The sequence below is a fragment of the Argentina silus genome (assembly GCF_951799395.1).
Source record: "Argentina silus genome assembly, chromosome: 18".
NCBI lineage: Eukaryota > Metazoa > Chordata > Actinopteri > Argentiniformes > Argentinidae > Argentina > Argentina silus.
Genome location: NC_139672.1, coordinates 6,071,298 through 6,091,924, shown reverse-complemented (window position 1 = coordinate 6,091,924; position 20,627 = coordinate 6,071,298). Strand labels below are relative to the sequence as shown.

Sequence of the window (20,627 nt, the reverse complement as noted above, 5' to 3'; positions counted from 1 at the left end):
TATGATTGATTCCACAAATGCTTCCAGCTTTACCCACTGCTCTAGACTAGAACTGGATGCTTCTTGTCTTGTGTACGCTTGACTAATTAGCTTTTCTTTTCTCGTCCTTCCTTTGATCCTAAACTATACTTGTGTGCTCATGTGTATTCGCCCCCCCCCCCACCATCTCCGCCATTTACACACCCCCTCGCCCCTCCTCCTTCAGCACTCCCCTTGTCTGTACTCGTCCGACCCCCTTCGCTCCGAGCTGTCGCTCCCCTCCTCCCCCGTGTCGTCCACTAAAGTGCGGCGGAGGCGCAGGGAGAACACGCGCAAGCGTGCGGCGTCGGTCAGCCCGGCCAAGAGCAACGCGGGGTGCCGCCGGCGTCAGGCCCGAGCCGACCGCAAGGCCGCCCTATTGGAGGAGCAGGCCTTACTCCTCTCCGCCCGCAAGCAGAGGCTAGAGGCAGGCAAGCGGCGGGGGGGCGGCACCCTCTTCTCCTTCTCCCTGCACCTTCCCGACCTCTCCTCTTTCCTGGACGACGACGGCTACCTCACCTTCCCCGACCTGTCGGAGCTGCGCTTCCTCCCCGAGTGCGCGCATCACTTCCTCCCCATCAAGTCCCCGTCGCTCATCCCCTGCTTCCTCTTCATCTTCTTCTTCCTGCTCTCCACCTCCTTCTCGGTCCCTTACGCCCTCACCCTCTCCTTCCCCCTGGCTCTGTGCCTGTGCTACCTGGAGCCCAAGGCAGCATCGCTCACCGCCTCTATTGCCCAGGGCCTACATGACCCTGACCATGACAGTTCAGAGGAAGAGGTGTGTGTGTGTGTGTGTGTGTTTGTGTGTTGTTATTTTTGGCCTGAAACTATACCTACTACTGCAGTGCAGTAACCCCCCCTCCTCCTCCTCCTGTACTGTTTATCTGTTCAACTGTACAGTCCAGACCTGATGACTCATGTCAGTGCTCCTACTTTCAGAACCTCATCTTTGCCTCGTCACTCTCTCATTAGATGACATCATCACATCAACATACTCCTATGCATACAGAGATGGTCATGCAAGTCCTACCATTGCTGGGTTGTTTTGTATCTACTCCCACTCACTGTTCATGAAGGGTTAGACACAAATTAGTATGAATGGGGGCTGTTCACGTAAGTCAAGTCATGCTAACCTTAGACGGTAAACTGTTATTCTATAAAGTAGCTTCAAAGGTCCTCGTTAACAAAGAACCTTGGAGAAACATTCAAAAGACTTGACACATAGAAGCACTTTTATCGGAACACCTTGAAGCCAAACTTGGGGGGTCATTCTACATATTTTTGCTTTGTGCCTAACCCATCTCAGTCTTGCCATCTACATTCATGACTTCTATTAGACTGTCACTGCCACAGTAAAACAACAGTTGCATGGAGAGAAATCCACCAGACATCCTCTCAGTCAGCCAGTCAGTCTCTGCATTGTGACTTGCCTCAAGCCAGACGACATGACAACACAAATCAAATTGAAATATTTAGATTTCAGCGGTGCCTTGCAAGGCCTTTCAGCTCATAAGAAAGCTGCTTAGTGTGCTTAGTCATGATCCTCTCAAAGCAAGGCTTTCTTATAATTAGATACCAATGATTGGCACTGCCTAAAATAGCTGTATAATATATTGTTTGCTGGCGTTCAGTTACACCAATGCAGAGGGACTGCTGCTGTGCACAACACTCACCACATCCATACTGTAGGATCATCTTACACCAGGGGAGGCTGGTGGAGGTAGAAATCGGAAAACGGGATTACAATGAATCCGTCCTCCCAATTTCTACCTCCACCAGCCTCCACTGTCTTGCACATGGATGGTAAAGAGGAGGCCTGAAAGTCAGGTAACTGTTTTACCAGCTAAATCAAAGGCTTTGAAAGACAATACAGGAATTATTCAACTGCTGCTATGTTTTGGCCACAGTAGACTAATCCAGCTAATTTCTAGGCTACCTGGGATGAAATGGAGATTAAAATGTAGCATAGGCATCTGGCTTTTCAATTCAAGTCAAAAAAAGCCTTCACACAGCCTGGCTGCAACCTGTAAACAGCCTACCCATTGTTCAATTTGACATGACCGGCCTTGAAAAACGTAACGTTTAAACTTCCTCTGAGTCTGTTTGCAAATTATGCTTGCTTGTTCTTCTTTTGCTTTTTATCTTCGTTGCCTAGCCTTATTTTTTTTTTTTACTGACTGTGTATTGCTTACAAAACGACCTATGCCTATGCAATACCTAATGCATTCCCATACCGTCCATTCGTGATCGTAAAGACTCCCTGTTGATGGACTGTGTGTGTCCGAACGTTGACAAAAATGGGTTCTCTCTTATTTTCTGCTTTCCGATCGGAATGGTTTCACCTGTTTATCAAAACAGACGGACAGCGAGCAAACTGACTTTGCCTTCGATGGGGAAACGACGGCCACAGAGGTTTGTACACGGAGAAGGCCGTTCCTGGAGTCTTTAGGCATGAACTCGATGAAGACGTATTACGTTGAGGGAGACGGGCATTCTCTTCATACTTTTGAGACGTGGGTGCATGTCAATTAGTAGGGTTGTCGTTTGTTGAATGAATACTGTCCTCGAGGTCACATGTATTTTTGTCTCCAAGTGCATGATTATTATATCTATATAGATTCCCTTCGCTCAAACTTTCTCTGGGTTTCTCGACTCTATTCTGTACTTTTGTCTCTGTCTCTGGTATCCCCTCTCTGTGCTGATCTGTTTCTCACTTTCCATCTCTCTCTTACTCTCTTTCTTATTTGTGTACCTGTCTCCCTGTGTGTCCCTGTACCTGTCTCACCCTACCTCCTCTCTGCAATCCCCTTTCCGTCTTTGTACCTGTCTCACCCTACCTCCTCTCTGTAATCCCCTTTTATTCTCTATACCTGTCTCACCTTCTGCGGTCAGTCGGAGTTCGAGGATGACTCAGAGATGAGGACACAGGTACTCTGGGCTCCCGTCTCTGCCCAGCTCACTGCCTGCCCACTCTGTCACCTTTCAGTTAAACTTTCAGGCTGATGCATAGATGTCAGTGCTTTTAAAATGCACTCCTCTATTCATTTATTTTGTTGTGGTCTTATTTATTTATTGTGGTACAGTCACATTCATATTTCTTTTGCTGCAGTTTTATTAAGGAATCAGAAGGAGAGGTTGCTTGTTTATCTTTGCCTTGGTGGATGTGCTGTTGTGGTAACTCTCCTGTCAGACTCAGTGAGTTGATTCTGACCATCATTCCATCCACAGTCATTGAGGACAAAACTCCCTACCTTCTCTATACAGTACATATCATTTAAACAAACAATTTTCCTTATGAATCTCTCTCTCTCCTCTTGTCTTTCCAGTATAGTTTCATAAGGCGAATAAAAGGGGAGAACGTTTTTATCAAGCATAGTAATCTGATGTTAGAGGTTGGTAAAAGAAATGCATGGTGCATTATGCATGCATGTACTACTGGTGTGAGTAGTCCTAACTGGAAATCATATGAAACCTTTTTAAGCAACAAACATAGCCATGTTCTGACCACTTAGCATTTGACAAACTACTACTACTACTATTAAAGTGTGGAATAATCTTTAAAGTAGTTGGTACGACTGTATCAACATGTTTCTGCTGGAGTGATTGCCCAAAGCGTTTCTATTGTGTGCATTAATACAGTAACAAATAGACTGGACTGAATGGGAGCTTTGAGAATCCTTTAATCTGAATGAGAAGAGGGAGTGTTGTGCTAAACCCATGATGCATGAATTCTCATTCGTCATTGTGGTTGGTTAGCCTTAAATACCCTTAGCCTACATTTTGCTTGCAGGCTTCTTCATCTGTTTATATACCACTTGGATGTGATTATTCTAAAGCATGGCATAACCCCTCCCCCCTGCACGGAATTCTACCTCACCCCCCTGTATCGTGATTGGTTGGTTGATCAGGACACCGAGCCACCTGAGGAGCTGGTCAAACACCAGAGCAGTATCAGCGAGCTGAAACGCTCCTTCTTGGAGACGGGCAGTGACGCCTCAGGGATGACGGAGTGGGAGAAGAGACTCTCCTCGTCCCCGGGACGTTCCCCCAAGCCGGGGGAGGAGGCCCCCATGATTGAGCCCCTCCACCTTCAGGATGTAAGCTCCAGGGCAGACTAACTGCATGGGTCGCAGTGTTGAACTGTGGGGAGCATGACATCACCAAGAGCCCATGTTCAACACTACTTTTTAAGGTCATTCAAACAGGCCATAGTTGAAACTCTGAGTAATCCAAAACTACTGTACAGACTTGGAAGAAAAGGATATCTGTAATTTCATAATAGGTCCTTGTGGAGGAGGTTTTTTTACCTTTTTTATTTTTTCAGAAATATGCAGATCTTTTTATAAAAAGGATGAAAACAATGTATATTTTCATCTCATTATATGTTAATAAAATTGCATGTTCAACCATTGTCTATTCTGGTTTCTGTCTCTCTGGAAAAGTAACATTATTATTTCATATTCAGTTTTACTTTTTGATTACAATAACAGATTAATATACTTAACATGTGTGACTGTTCCTTAGATATTGAGTGATTTAACTAACTGGAAATCAGTCTGCTGGACTGGAAAAGTCATTATTATGATTATTAAGCGGAGGCCTTGATTTATCGGTGCCAAAATAAAGAATAGTTTTGTTTCATCTCTTATTTTGGCCTTGGAATCTACAGAAATTGGTTACCAGAGAGATTTCCTGTAGAAAGAATATGTAACATTAATTTAGGTCTTTGAAGATAAATCATAGTTCTCATTGCACTCCTGAGATGAGAGAAATTGTGATTCTGTAGAGCAGTACCTGGACAAATGAATGTCCTTCGCATGCCAGGATCGTTGGCGACTTACTATGTGTGCATGAACGTACCATGCATGTTCTGTCTGTTTGTTATTCTTTCTAATTATTGTACGTTCATTCTTTCCTTTCCTGCAGGAGAAAGATGAGGTACCTGCTGTGGACAATATGGAGCAGGAACTAGAAGCTAATGCCACTGAGGTAAGCTACGCATTAGTGCACTGCATCACTTGGTGTGTGTGTGTGTCTCTCTCTCTCTCTCTCCCTCTCTCCCCCCCTCCCCCCTCCCTCTCACTCCTCCCTCTGTGATTTCTCTCCCCCTACCTCCCTTTCTCTCCTCCCTCTGTGATTTCTCTCCCCCTACCTCCCTTTCTCTCCTCCCTCTGTGATTTCTCTCCTGCCATTACAGCACAGTGATGTGATGTGTAAATAGCAGGCTACTCCTGGTGCATGTGAGGAGGCCTGTTCAGACCCTTCCCACTCTGCTGAGGCCAGAGAGGCTGGCTCCAGACCATGGGAGTTGTTGTGTCTACTGTTCTCCTCCACTCTTAAGTTGTTGTTGTTGTTGTTCAACAGGGAGAGGCCATTGTAAGGTCGTCAGTTAAATGAGTTTAGCGCTAACTGACCAAATCCAATTCCGCCTTATAGATGGGTGGTCTCTTCAATGTATTTTTAGGCGAGGATAATGTTGATCCTTTACCTCAGGTTAGCACTCTAACAGCCTGCATTGTCTTCTGTCCTACAGTATTTCACAAAAGAGCTTCTAGAGCTTCTGCTTATCAAGTTGTTAAACCTAGCTGTACTCACCGTCTTGCTCTAGTGTTTGACGCATTTGATATTTCTAGTGTTAGTGGTATGTTGGCTGTCGTGTATGTCTTGTACTGTATGTGTGATTCTAACGGGTGGGTCACAGTAAGCCAAGTCTCTCCCTAGGCAGCTGAACAGAAGGGCGTGGTGGTGGACGGTAGTCTAATGGTGGGGGGGAGCAGCACTGCTGGTGGAACTCTAGAGGATGTCTTCAGTGACGGGATGCTCAGAGAGGACGAGAAGACGCCAGACTCCCAAGACTCCGACCAGCCGGTAGTGAAGATCAGCCCTGGAACAGTCAGACAGGAGGTCTCCCAGGCCATCATTGACAAGAGAGGAACACTGATTATACTGAAGGACACTGACACTGATGATGACGAGATGGAAACGAGGGATGCTTCAGTGGAGACGAGGGATGAGAAAGGGACTCCTCTGATTCTCGAGGAGGCTGAAGTTGATACGGTGGCCACTCTTTCCACCTCTGAGGAGAATGGTACTTTAAGCACCTTAAAGGAATCCAAGACTGGTGAGATGGATACTTATACCATCTGTAAGGAGCCTAACAAGAAGACAGAGACCCCGCTTACCTCTAAGGAGACTGAGACTGACGAGATTTACTACCCTATTAACTCGCCTAAGAGGGCTGAAGCTCCATGGTCCCTTGAGGTCATGGAGAAGACCATGGAGAGGTCAGAGGTCACCAGCGAGTCCTGTGAGGAGGTGAAGGAGATGGAGACACCTGATGGGTCACTCCTGAGAGATGGACCCTGGGGATTGGAGAGAGCTCAAACTGACCCGTCGCTGTCCAGCCTGGCCACTGCTCACTTTGTAACCAAATCATCAGCTACCTGTACCTCCTTAGCAGTGGTACTGTATGACACTAATACAATACTAGCTGCCCCTCCTCCCCACCCGCTCTTCCCCCTAGCATACCACACCCACCCACCCACCTGCTGCTGCTGATCTCCACCACCACCTTAGCAGTGTTCCGGTTTAACCAAAATGTGTAACCACTCTGCATGGCTGCTGTGCCAACTGCCAAACACCCAGTGTTTCCTCTTTTACCTGACAACCTTAGAGTTTTTGTTGCTCCCAAAACGCTTTGCTTCTTTTTGATACAAACACTAAGGGTTTGATTTTGTTGATGGCTCATTAGCTTACTGTACTGTAACTTGCAGCTGCCTGCACACGATTGGTCGATGATGGGGGTGGGGGGTGGGGGGGGGGGAGCTTTTGTTTATATTTTGGTCCTTTCTGCTTTTGTTTATGTTTAAACCGTTCTGCTCAGCACCATCTCCCCAGCTGTGTTATCAGTCCTTAAACAGTGACATCATACCCTGGTCCCTGGCACTGTGCCACTGCTGCAGTTATCCCCCACCTCACTCCTGAATCCTCAATGCTTTTATAACAACACCAGAAACATTGTATGGGTCTTATTGAAAAGAGATATGAGCTGTTCTTATGTAACAACAGCTAGAATAGAGTTGTATGATGCCTGTTTTTAGCTTTTTTGTGCGTCACTAATTCTAATGTCCCTCCCCCCTGGCAACAGTAGGATTCTTAGCAGACAATATAAATATCTCGCACCCATACAATCTTTTCTTTTTCCTCTCTTCCCAGCTGCATATCCCAGAGTACAGCTACTGTGTATCTCTCTGTCTCTTTACATTCTCTCTCTGTGTGTTCTTCATCTGGTGTTCACTTTTGTGTTCTGACTTTCTCTTTCTTTCTTTCGTTCCTTCTGTCTGTCCATCAGTCTACGCTGGGATGGGTCTCCACCTCTCAGAGTCCCATGTTACATAAGGTGACCCTTCCTCTATGGTCCACATTGAGAATAAGTCACTGCAGTGATGTTGCTTGCCACAGAAAATATGATTATTTCTTAAGTTAAGTTATTCCATTGTCCATTGTAAAGGATACTGTTACGTTTAAGGATACGCCACCGTAAATAATGAATTGTCAAGCTTTTGTTCTGGGTACCCTGTTTGATATGTTCGTTGTGCAAAAAAATAAAAATAATGTGTATTATTACTCAGACAGTAACAATACACATCTTCTTCTAACAGGTGTGACATACATACTAGAGTTTGTTTACATAGCTTTACTCTTTTCAGAGCAGTGAATGAAATGCTGGTAGTAGTCCAGTAATATAAAATTATTATTATGTCTTACAGACATCAGCTGAGGTGGAGGAGAAGGCAGAGGGGACCGAGGTGACGAAGGAGGAGCCAGCAGAGTCTACGGTGAATATCCCCTGCGTAGAGGCTGCAGAGACAGAGATCGAACCAGTTCACTCTGCAGAGATCGAACCAGTTCACTCTGCAGAGACCGAACCAGTTCCCTCTGCAGAGCTGCCTGCTGCAGGGGAGGAGATAGAGCCCACAGTGAATACACACACAGCCGAGATGGAGCTAGCCCACACAACAGAGCTTGAGTCAGGGCCGATAATGATAACACACACACAAGAGGCTGTTGTTGAGAATATCTCAGAGCAGTCGCATAGCATATCTGATCATGTTGCTACTGCAGAAAGTAGAGACAGTCCTACTAATGTGACACCAGAAGGAGAGGAGGCAGGCAGGCCAGAGTTTGGTCTGTTCGAGGGGTCAGAGTCGTCGGTGGGGACTGAGCTAACAGGGGAGGTAGATTCCAGCCAGTCAGACAGTGATACAGACAGTGTTTTAACACAGAGAGAGTCTGCTGCACTCTCCTCTGCAGGAGAGGTGGAGGAGATCGAGCAGACAGGAGAAGAGGCAGGAGAGGAAGAGGAAAGGGAAAGAGAGAGGAATGAAGAGGTAGCAGAAGGTGAGGAGGAGGAAGAGAAAGAAGAGGTTGCCTCTAGGTCTTCTGAGAGGGCAGTGAATGACTCAGCCAGTGGCACAAACACTGAAGAGCCTGCAGGGGATGTTGAACCACCTTCATCATTGAGCGAAGATGGTCCTGGTGAAGAACATAAGAAGGTTTCTTTTGAGTTAGCTGTGGAACAGTCAGGCAGTGCAGCAGACACTGCAGACCCTCCTGCTCTGCCCTCTGAAGATGAAGTAGAGTACCCCACAGAGAACGGAGAGACCATGGAGGTTGGGAGCTCCTCAGAAGAAGAAGATGCCATGAAGGAGAAGACAGAGGAATCAGAGGAGTGTACTAGAGACCACCAGGATGCGGAGGGAGATGTGAGTGACCAGGACAGTGTTCCAGACCCTGCAGAAGCTTCAGACCTGTCCTCTGAAGGGGAGGGTGAAGGTTCCGTAGACATCGAGAGCACAGATGAAAAAGAGATGATTGAGGTGGAAGAAGAAGATGTAGCGGACAGGAAGAGGGAGGAGGAAGAAGAAGATGTAGCGGACAGGAAGAGGGAGGAGGAAGAAGAAGATGTAGCGGACAGGAAGAGGGAGGAGGAAGAAGAAGTGGAGAATGATGACCAGGCACAGGAAGTAGATCAGACTGAGCTGAGCCCCAAACCAGGAGCCTCTCTCACACATGCACCTCCAGACATGCCTCTGTCAGAGGTAACCCCTATCCCACCTTGGTGGACCCAGACTGGGCCCGTAACTTCACCACTGTCCCATCACTTCTGGCTGGCACAATCTGGCACTAATAATCAAGGGCAACACAGAGCATGGATCTCTCGTTTCGACTTTCCCATCACACTGCTGTTGTTGAGCAGATCAGGGAACGAATTTAATGACACACTTGATGGGAACCTTGTGATTTGCATTGCCTGACTGTAGAATCTCCTCCTTCTCTGAATAGGGACTCTAATGCATGACTGCATGCCTTTTGAGATATTTAGCTCATTTGTTGTTAAAGTTTGCTCAGCTTACAAGCATGTGGCATGTATTTGTTTTATTTGATTATGCTGTATTTGTTACAATGTTGTTTGTGCTCACTGTGGTTTTTAAGCTGAACTTTTTTATGAACAATCCGTATGTCATTCTTGTGTAGCTAACAGTACACGCACAGTATGAGGTCATCTAAGTTTCACGTTGTACTTTTTCACATTAAAGTAGGTTTCGGTTGTAACGTTTAACTTATTCCCACGCCCTAATTTCTGTTCCCTGGTTGCTACTAATCCAGAACTCGGTGGCAGTTCCGAAAGAGGAGCTGACAACCAAGGAGGTGCCTGTCGTCCACACAGAGACAAAAACCATCACGTACGAGTCCTCAGAGGTATGTGCCGCATGTCTGCTGTCAAAAACACAACAAACGTAAAGGCTAGATATTCACTAAGAGTCGCTAAAGAGTCACGGGAAAGTGTGTGCGACTGTTGACAGGGTGACACTAACGGTGACGCGGACCCTGGGGTTCTGATGAGCGCCCAGACCATCACCTCGGAAACGACAAGCACCACGACAACCACGCACATCACAAAGGTCAGTGGTCATTGGCTGTCCGTTTGACCTCTCGGTCTCTGACCTGTAGACGTCTACATATATATCTACAGCGTAGTATCCATGGTAACACATCCCTCTATCCATCCCTCGTCTGAGCAGACAGTGAAAGGGGGAATATCTGAGACGAGGATCGAGAAGAGGATCGTCATCACGGGAGACACAGATATCGACCATGATCAGGTCTCTTAGTCTGCCTTTCTTTCTCTTTCTTATGCTTTCTTTTGTATGATGCCTCTCTCTCTCCCCCTCTCCACCTGCCCTCTATTTTTTTTACTTTCACACTCTCCTTTTGATGATCTTTTTTTAAATGTGTGCAGATGAGGAGGACAAACTTAACAGGCTGAATGAAGAAGACAATGCTTTCCCAACCCTTAACCTCTCTCTCTGTTTCCCCTGCGAAGGCGTCAACGTGTTAGAATGTGATACGGTCTGATTTTAACATGATATGTGAACAAAGATTTATTAATACGTGTGATGTTACTTAACCCTGAATTGTCCAGTTGATGTAACTACTATTAGCTGCTACCCTTTTGGCACATTCACTCACTCCCGTCCCCCATCCCCCCCCACCTCCCTGCCCCCCTTCTCTGTCTCTCCTGGTGGTCTATGTGTGTGCGGTGCTAGGCTCTGGCTCAGGCCATTAAGGAAGCCAAAGAGCAGCATCCTGACATGTCAGTGACCAAAGTAGTGGTACATAAAGAGACAGAGATCACGCCAGAGGAGGGTGAGGACTGACCCAGGTAAGAAGACGACAACCACATGCGGTCCCGGTCTGGTTTGGTGCGTGGCGGTCTGGTCTGGTCTGGTTGTGGTCGGCTGGGCTTGCAGAGAATGGTCCTCTTCCCTCTGCACGCTGCTTCTTCATCAGCACTCCTCTCACTGGCACTGAGTCATGTTTCTGAAGCTTCTAACAGGAAACGCATCACACACGCATCACACAGTCCTCGTCACCATGACTCCCTCATACCAGTCGTGCTTAGCTGAGTTTGTAACTGACAAGGGAATTGTTTGAAGGGGTGGGCAATAGAGGCTAAAGTATGTGTAGACGTTTGCTCCAACCTAGGTCTAACACACCTGATTCAACTAATCAACTTATTGTGGTCTTCAATTTAGACCCCTGTTAGTTGAAAAGGTGTGCTTTTTAGGACCAGATTATCCATTCAATATGTGCACACACAAAGAAAGATACATACAGTCTCAGAAAATCCCACAAGTTATGTGATTGCAGTACTCCCCCTGCTGGAAAGGAAATCTCCACATTTACAGAAATATTTATTTCCTCACTTTTAGCATTGAGGTACTATTAAAATAATTTGTGTGTCTTCCTCTGCATATATTTTAACATTGAAAACATACCTTGAGTTTTAGTCATAGATGTTATAGTTATAGAATATAGCTTCTGCAGATCAACCACCCGCAAATTGCTTGAGCTGCCAGTCTGAGGTCTGCTTTAAACCCATCTGTATGGATTAAGCGCTGATCTATGTACACAAGATTTGATGTGCCCCACAATCAAACTAAGATCTGTATAATCCATCACTTAGGTAAGATCAGATATATTACTAGAGGTTTCCAGTTCATTTTAGAAGAACATTTTAAGAACAAGAACCAGTCTTTTATGATTGTGTCAAAAAGTAGGAATTTTTTCTTTTAAAAATAAGGAAGTTTCTGTAAATCGTCATAAAGAAACAAGATTTTGCCATATTGTGGACTTCCTGTTCTGCTTTCCTTGACGCACATCAACTCTTGTGTATGTAGGTCAGAGTTGTATGTGTTCTGGTTGCAACAGAACCAAAACTGTAAACACAAGTGTTGCGTTTCAGTACTTTGGTCTTCACAACTGTCATGTTTATCCTCTGGTGGATTTTGATTGACAGGCATGAAGCTGTGTGATGGACTCATCCCAACCCATCTAACGTTCCTCTGTGCTTTTGGTGTTCTAACCTCTCCTCTTTCCTTTGAGCATCCTTTCACTGGACATTTTGTCAGTTTTGTTAACTTTTGTTAACCTTAACCTGCATTAACTCTGGGCGTTTTTAAGACCATTATTTCATTTAGCATTTAAATGAAATAACCCAGGAGTTCAGATGTTTTGGATGTGTGTGTGTGTGTGTGTGTATGCTTGCTTGCATGACTCCTGACACATGATGACTGAGGTTTCATGGCCTTGCCCTCAGCCGTGCGTGCTGTAAGTCTCTGCCTGTCAGAGTCATTGTGCCATGAGCATTTATTAACATTTCTAGACATGTCTTTAGAATGTCTGTGCTCTGTCGGATGCCTGCCTCTTATCACTGAATATTCTATATCCTTTCACTGTGCTGTGCTATGTTTGTGTGGTCATGTTGTTACAATTGTTGTTCGTTAAACATGTCTGTTGGAAAGAGAGTTACCATGACACTTCCACAGTCCCACACTGATTATGCCTTTAATGTTATTGTTTTGAAGTGTGTTTAATTTATTAATCAACACACTCTTTGTTTTTAGGATTAAGGCTGAGGACTCTTTTATATCACCTGCTACTTGGACTCCCAACGTCCAGCGGCTACATCATGGATTACATTACTGTGCAGCCTGGGACGCTATGAACCAGACAACTCCTACTCTACGGGCACTGCTCTGAATCAGACCCATCCATCATTTGCAAATGCATATTGCATGAGGACGCAATTGTGCATTTATTATAGAAAGAATAAGAAAACACACTCAAAAAACTGTCAATAAACATCGAGAACCACATAATGGACGGGTTCTCGATCCATTATGTGCACGCTAACTCAGAACGGGCAAAACTATTCTTTCACTGCCTTATGAATATGATGAGTTTTACAATTCAGAGAATAATTATTGTAGCATAATTTTATTTATGAAATAAAGCCATCACTCCAAAACTGAAAACGCTGTAGGCTGTTGTTAGAGCGCACAATATATAACCTTGCAGTAGAAGTGCCAACCTCATCGCCAGCGACCATCTCCTCCATGCCACTGACTCAGTGATTTCAGTCGTATCCACCGTAACAAAATCAATCTTTACAAATTCGACATGATCTAGTACTGTACATACCTGTGCTTTCCTAGGGCAAAGGCAAATTACACTCACTGAGAACTTTATTAGGAACACCTGTACACCTTCTCATGGTGGAGGTGGTGTAATGGTGTAGGGACACAATTTACCCAGCTTCTAATGGCTACTTCCAGCATGATAATGCACCATGTCACAAAGCAAAAGTCGTCTCAAACTGGTTTCATGAACATGACAATGAGTTCAGCGTTCTTCAGTGGCCTTCCCAGTCACCGGATCTGAATCCAATAGAACACCTTTGGGATGTGGTAGAACGGGAGATTCACAGCTTGAAAGTGCACCTGAAAAATCTGCAGGAATTGCGTGATGCAATCATGTCATCATGGACCAGAATCTCAAAGGAATGTTTACAACATCTTGTGGAATCAATGCCACAAAGAATTGAGGCTGTTTTGAGAGCAAAGGGAGGCCCTACCCAGTATTAATATCATGTTCTTAATAAAGTGTTCGGTGAGTGTATATCACTAGCAAAATTATTTTGTCAAGATGTCTACTTTTAATAGTATTTTTGTTTTGATTGTTTCAGTATTTTCTTCTCCCACCAAATGATTCCACCACTGCAGCATATTTGTGAGTGACGTATATAAAAAGGGTTCGAGCATTATCCAAAAAGAGAGACGTCAAGACTGCTGTAAGACAAAGAGGTTTATTTTTGTGACCTTGCAAAGAGTGATGATGCCTTCCATGGATACTCCTCCTGGTTCCATTCATGGCCGGATCAGATTCCAGTGCTTTGTGTGGCAATAGCCAAGGACTCAGACTGGGCAACTCCGTCCCTACGGACGTGAAGCCAAAAGTGATCTGTCAAATACCTGAATATGTCAGCCATCCCTCTGTCAGATCCACCAGTGTCTGCAATACAGAACCATCCATGTACAGTGATGTCTCTGCGACAGTCAAATAAAAAGTGGCAAATGCATTTATTGTGATTTATTTTGTCATTTTTATTTCTGAATAAATATTGATTATATTACTGAAGGTCCTCTGTGTTGTTGTCATCAGTGGATAATTGCGAGTTGATAATTAGTTTCCAACACATACACCTGTGAATGTCATGCACATAAACATTTCATTTCAGTGCTAGGCTAGGCCTCTTTGCCCTCAAATTAGGGAGTCCTATCCTCTCCTCCAGCGACAAAGGTTCTGTTATAGATATAATATATAATCTGGGTATTATATATATAGATATGGATATATAGATATAGATATAGATAGATATGGATATATAAACTATAGCCACTATAAGACGTTTGGTAGTAGTAACCAAAGCTTCTCTGGTGTAACTACAGTATAATGGCCGCGGGTTGCCAAATAGCCTCTTTGGAGTGAGGGTTACACACAAGGGCAGTTAATGTAAGCTTACAGTATAGTGGCATACTTTATTACATAATAACTCCGGGGCTGCAGGGGGCAGCAATACTTTTGGCGTTTCCTCTAAAGTCTGACAGCCACAACAACAGGAGGAAAAGGAAGAACGGCAGCTCGGATCGTCGATTGCTGCCTTGCGTGACAACACCAGGATCGCATTCAGCCTTCTCGTATCGCCTTTTTCTTGACATTTTTTTATTTTCCAATGGAGAAAAATAGTACGTAGATATATTAGATTATATTTTCGACCGATGTTGCGTGTTTTTTTCGTATTCTAGACTGGATAAAGTTACGGAAACATGCCAATGGAGGCTTGCTGAGCAAAATGGCTGGGCGCAGTGAAATGTGAAACATTGTAGCACGAAACAACTGGCACGCAAAGATTTTATAATCCACTTCTCGGAAAAGAAACGCCACCCTAACCCCTGGATGCTACACATTACGGTAGTAATGTGTTAGGGAATGATTTTTATTCGGTGGATACTTGCCTGTATCAACATACGAGGGTTTTTTTTTCCTAGGATTTCTGCATGACTGATTTTGCGTGCCGACAACATTGTTGTTTCCCTTTGTCTTTTTTCAACGTTGTTTTGCCTTTCAAGACGTAAGCAGCAGTCATCAAAACAATCTGAAGTTTGCACTGAGGTATGGCCTGTGTTGTCGACCGAGCCTGACGTGATTGGATGTCGCATGCGACTTAATCTGTTTTAATTGCAAGATATTTACAATCGACAGATGCATAGTTAAATTGACAAACTTTCTGTAATCCTGTTTAGATTCAGCTACCTGCATAATTGCTCCTAGCTATTGTAAAAAGAGATAAAAGTTTATCTATTACCCTTGGACTATTTGCATATTTTTCGGGTAACCCTTAATAGACCTGCAACATGGCAGACTTTCTGAAATATATTGATTACGACCACAAAACCCAATTTTTGAGGATGCTCAATCAACAGAGAATGGAGGGTGACCATTGTGATGTTGTAGTGGTCGTTGAGAACATTGAATTCAGGGCTCACCGCTGTGTCTTGGCAGCTTGCAGCAACTACTTCAAAAAGCTTTTCAAGAAACAAAACGATGTGGACAACTCCATCGTAGAGCTGGATTTCATCCGCTCTGACATCTTCGAAGAGGTGCTAAACTACATGTACACGGCTAGGCTGGCTGTCAGGAAAAAGGACATCAACCTGATGATGTCATCCGGGCAGGTTCTGGGCATTCCCTTCCTGGATAACCTTTGTACCCAGAAACGAGAGCCAACCAATATAAAACCCAGCCGGGAGAACCAGAACCCAGGTGCCTGTGTGGACGACCGCGGCATAAACAGCGGTCTGAGAGTCCAGGACGCCATCCTCAAAGAGCTGGCCATGGAGGAGGTGAGGAAGAACAGCTTCTACGACCAGGGGATGGAGGCCATGGGCTCAGGTTCCAGTCACGGCACCCAGCCTCACAACTACAGCAGCAGCAACATGGCCAAAGACCCCCACGGCCACAGCTGGACCTCCTCCTCGTCTTCCTCCAGTGACATGAAGCTTGAATACCTGCTGTATGGACACCGCGATCACGGGCCCTGCCCGCCGTCCGGAGCCAAGGCTGTCCCTGTGGATGACTCCATTAGAAAACCCAAGGTCCCCATCTCCACCGTCCGTCCCTTCTCCTGCGAGCACTGCCCCAAAGCCTTCACCACCCAGGCCCATCTAAAGGAGCACCTGAAAATCCACACAGGCTTCAAGCCTCACCGCTGCCTGGTCTGTGGCAAGGCCTTCATAAGAGGGCCTGATCTGAAGAGGCATGAGAGGGTCCACAGCAATGAGAGGCCTTTCGGTTGCCAGATGTGCGAGAAGGCGTTCAAGCACAAGTCCCACCTGAAGGACCACGAGAGGCAGCACAGAGGCGAACGTCCCTTTAACTGCGGCTCCTGCGACAAAGCCTTCATCAAAGCGTCCGACCTGAAGCGACACTGGAACACCATGCACAGCCAACGCAGGCAGCAGCAGCAGCCCCTCTCCCCCGTCGCCCCGTCGGATGGAGACTCTTCCCAGAGAGACTGGAAAGTAGAGACTGGGCCTCATTCCTAACTCTTGGGATTGTGACACTCACACACACACCGACACACACACGTACTCATACGTACACACACACACGCACACATACACAGTCCTGTGATATAGCCTATTGTCACATGGACAATGATTAGAGAGAGCAGCAGGAGATCATAGCATGTTCATAAGACTCCGTGGACTGTATTATACTTTTGAATTATGTTCAATAATGTTGTTTTTTTTCTTCATTTGTAAAATCATGTAAATGTTTAGTTCACTCTCTCTGCTATAAGTATATTTTTCACAAGGCATTGTTGCTATTTAGACAGGGGTCCTCATAACATTATTTCTCTTTACTTTATGGAATATGTAACATTTAAATGTTTTTCTTTAACCTTACTGGATTTTTAAGATGGAAAAAAAAAAAAAAAAGTGATTCTCTGCATAACATTTGTTGCGTTCAGTATATTCATGTTGGTGTTTTAAATGGGTGTTTAGTTGTATTGATTGATATTACACTGTAAGAGTATGAGTCACAGATTATACCAAAGTCTTGGGCCTTTGACTGGCAGTCTGTGAGGCTGTTTTGCCCAAGCATACGTCCGGCTAGATTTACTGTTATACAGTATAACCATCATCAAGCTATCGTCAGTAATGATAGACGTCTGTATATACTGTAGCTTAGTTTGTTGCACAATTAACTAATTAGCAGACACAATTATGATATATGCACATATAACATTGTCCGCCTACACAATTTGAAAATAAACCGCATTTGAGTTGAATCTTTGCCTTTTTTGTTAATGTTTGTCAATTCGGGACGTGCTTAGTGTCAATTTCTTCAAAAGATGTCTCCTGAGAAATATTACATAATTATGTGGTTAACTCCAGATAAAGTTGATCTCCCTAGGGAAGTTTCTATTGAGCCCAATCATGAAGATCCTACATTAAGGAAGGATTAAAGTCACCTCAGGGAGGTCCACTCACAGCAAACATGGCCATGTTTACACCAAACATGTGAATTGGATTGGTATAAAATCCCATGTTTACACCAAACATATGAATTGGATTGGTATAAAAGGCCATGTTTATACCAAACCTATGCTTTTAATTGATCTGTACCTAGTCTGTCAGAATACAAGGTGAAGCAATTGCCATAGTACTTATATCTATCCAATCTCCTCAGATCTACTGTAAGGGACTGAGACCAATTTGGAATTCAGTAACAGTCTTGGATGAACATAGCAAAATAAGGGTTTGGATGTCACTAGATAGTTCCCGTTGAATCTCAGGTGCATTACAATCGAGTTGAAACAAGGAAACAATATCCAGCATCAGAACAGAGAAATTGTTCAACCTCCAAAAGGAAGGACACATCTTATATACCCTATAATCAGCTAGGTGACAAACACAATGACTGTTTGTTTGTGCATGCGATGATACATGTTGTATGTCAGTTACTATCAATTGATTAAGACAGAACATACAGATACGACAGAGAGATCATGTACGTAACATTTCACTTAATCAGGCCTTGTGGTGCCACCGGACTCACTGTTGTCAGGGACATTCTGGCCCTGAACATCAGCTAGTCAGCTAGAGATTCACAAATTCATGTTCATAACGCTAAAAATGATTTATTTGATTAGCCAAACAATTATTTAATAGTACATTTACACTCTACACATGATCCAGGGGAGGCTGGTGGAGGTAGAAATCAGAGGACATGCTCATTGTAATGCCTGAGACAGAATTCCATTCCATGCATTACAATGAGCCCGTCTTCAGATTCCTGCCTCCACCAGCCTCCCCTGATATGATCACACATGATGGTTCTACAAGTCTAAACACAAACTGCTGTCATCTAAAAATTCCCCACAACATACAGTAGGCAATAGTACATCAGTGGGGCAGGGTAGTTATCATAGCACCAGAATGGGGGATATGGCACACTTTGGGCCCCTTAGTACCAATTGAGCATCGTTTAAATGCCACAGCCTACCTGAGTATTGTTGCTGACCATGTCCATCCCTTTATGACCACAGTGTACCCATCTTCTGATGGCTACTTCCAGCAGGATAACGCACCATGTCACAAAGCTCACATCATCTCAAACTGGTTTCTTGAACATGACAATGAGTTCACTGTACTCCAATGGCCTCCACAGTCACCAGATCTCAATCCAATAGAGCACCTTTGAGATGTGGTGGAACGGGAGATTCGCATCATGGATGTGCAACCGACAAATCTGCAGCCATGATGCTATCATGTCAATATGGACCAACATCTCTGAGGAATGTTTCCAGCACCTTGTTGAATCTATGCCACAAATAATTAATGCAGTTCTGAAGGCAAAAGGGGGTCCAACCCGGTACGAGCAAGGTGTACCTAATAAAGTGGCCGGTGAGTGTATATTTCATGTTAACATTACACATCTACTGAGCAAGTATTTTCATCTAACCTGAATGTGAATGTTTACAATGCAGTGATATCATGGGACAGTCAAACGTCCTTCTCTACTCAGTGTTAAACACTAGATGGTGCCCTGCTCACAGCCATTGACTCTAGTCCTGCTAACCAATTTACACTTGTTATGTAGATATTCCGGGTCCAAGGAAATCAATAATGAGCATACAGGAACAACGGTTTAATTGAGCTGAAGGTATTTGAGTTTTATTTTGATGTGTATCAGATGAGAAGTAGCAAGGATAAATCACGTTATGGCAAAATGCCATTATTTCAATAAATTCAATACATATGTCCCTTGGGTAAGACTTTGTGTTTAGCGAATACAGTATCTAGTTATTGAACTAAATCCACTGTCTCATTAAATAGCACAACACATCATAATGCAATCCAAAGGAAACCATCCTTACAAATAAGTACCTCATGCTTAAGCCAGTACTGTATGTAATATGCAAGATTGATCTATTCTTAACTATTAACAGAGGAAGGGTTTGATCTCCTATAATTTCGGGTGAAATGGCTCTGTGGAAAAATGACGTCAACGTCTAATGGAAAAGGCGGGCCTTGCCTCACTGATGTCAGTGGATGCCCAAGATCTGTTTTCTGCATTTTCTGGCCCTGGTGTTTGAACATACAGCCCAGTGAATGATGCAGGCTCTGGCTTTTGTATCAGAGAGTGTTTGTTGGACTGATTGGATGGTGGAAGCATAAGTGTCTGTGCAAATGTGTATATTTTATTGTGTGTGTGTGTGTGTGTGTGTGTGTGTGTGTGTGTGTGTGTGTGTGTGTGTGTGTGTGTGTGTGTGTGTGTGTGTGTGTGTGTGTGTGTGTGTGTGTGTGTTGTGTGTGCACTTTATGTAGGTGTGGGAGTGTCTGAAATGTACAGTATTGGCATGTGTACCAGAGAATGCTTGGCTTCAGTGTATTGTGTGTGTGTGTGTGTGTGTGTGTGTGTATGTGTGTGTGTGTGTGTGTGTGTGTGTGTGTGTGTGTGTGTGTGGCGTGTGTGTGTGTGTGTGTGTGTGTGTGTGTGTGTGTGTGTTTGGAGGATTGTGTGTGTGTATATTGTGTATGTGTACTGTGTATATTTGGGGGGCTATACTGAGAGAGAGAGAGAGAGTGTGTGTGTGTGTGTGTGTTGTGTGTGCACTTTATGTAGGTGTGGGAGTGTCTGAAATGTACAGTATTGGCATGTGTACCAGAGAATGCTTGGCTTCAGTGTATTGAGTATGAGTGTGTGTGTGTGTGTGTGTGTGTGTGTGTGTGTGTGTGGCGTGTGTGTGTGTGTATGTGTGTGTGTGTGTGTGTGTGTGTGTGTGTGTGTGTGTGTGTGTGTGTGTGTGTGTGTGTGTGTGTTTGGAGGATTGTGTGTGTGTATATTGTGTATGTGTACTGTGTATAGTTGGGGGGCTATACTGAGAGAGAGAGAGAGAGAGAGAGAGTGTGTGTGTGTGTGTGTGTATGTTGTGTGTATATGTGTATGTGTATGGTGAACAGCCGGTTTCCATTACCACGGCGTGGTTCCCTCAGCCAGACCACAAACCTCCTGTCTCCACTCAGGCTCCACCCAGCGCTGCCACAGGCTTCCCAGAAAAGAGCAGCGTCTAATTAAAACACTTTAATTACATTCATCTCATCACACACTCATAGGGGGGGGGGTGGGGGGGG

At 44.6% G+C, this 20,627-nt stretch overlaps 2 protein-coding genes across 2 annotated transcripts in view; both read left to right on the top strand.

Moving 5' to 3' along the window:
* Nucleotides 1-14,056, top strand: part of epb41l3b (erythrocyte membrane protein band 4.1-like 3b) — a 33,863-nt gene extending 19,807 nt beyond the window's left edge. The window contains exons 14-25 of the mRNA XM_083690459.1: nucleotides 206-796; nucleotides 2,377-2,430; nucleotides 2,911-2,946; nucleotides 3,345-3,410; nucleotides 3,927-4,127; nucleotides 4,945-5,007; nucleotides 7,788-7,856; nucleotides 9,688-9,780; nucleotides 9,885-9,983; nucleotides 10,104-10,184; nucleotides 10,629-10,744; nucleotides 12,489-14,056. Of these exons, the coding sequence (XP_083546585.1) occupies nucleotides 206-796; nucleotides 2,377-2,430; nucleotides 2,911-2,946; nucleotides 3,345-3,410; nucleotides 3,927-4,127; nucleotides 4,945-5,007; nucleotides 7,788-7,856; nucleotides 9,688-9,780; nucleotides 9,885-9,983; nucleotides 10,104-10,184; nucleotides 10,629-10,739 (1,464 nt within the window). The 3' untranslated portion in view covers nucleotides 10,740-10,744; nucleotides 12,489-14,056. The remainder of the gene's footprint in view (nucleotides 1-205; nucleotides 797-2,376; nucleotides 2,431-2,910; nucleotides 2,947-3,344; nucleotides 3,411-3,926; nucleotides 4,128-4,944; nucleotides 5,008-7,787; nucleotides 7,857-9,687; nucleotides 9,781-9,884; nucleotides 9,984-10,103; nucleotides 10,185-10,628; nucleotides 10,745-12,488) is intronic.
* A 510-nt stretch (nucleotides 14,057-14,566) lies between these two features.
* On the top strand, nucleotides 14,567-17,278 carry LOC310818582 (zinc finger and BTB domain-containing protein 14-like). Its single transcript, XM_083689572.1, has one exon. It carries the CDS (start codon nucleotides 15,339-15,341, stop codon nucleotides 16,527-16,529), a length of 1,191 nt encoding a protein of 396 aa, XP_083545698.1. The 5' UTR covers nucleotides 14,567-15,338; the 3' UTR covers nucleotides 16,530-17,278.
* The last annotated feature ends 3,349 nt before the right edge of the window (nucleotides 17,279-20,627 follow it).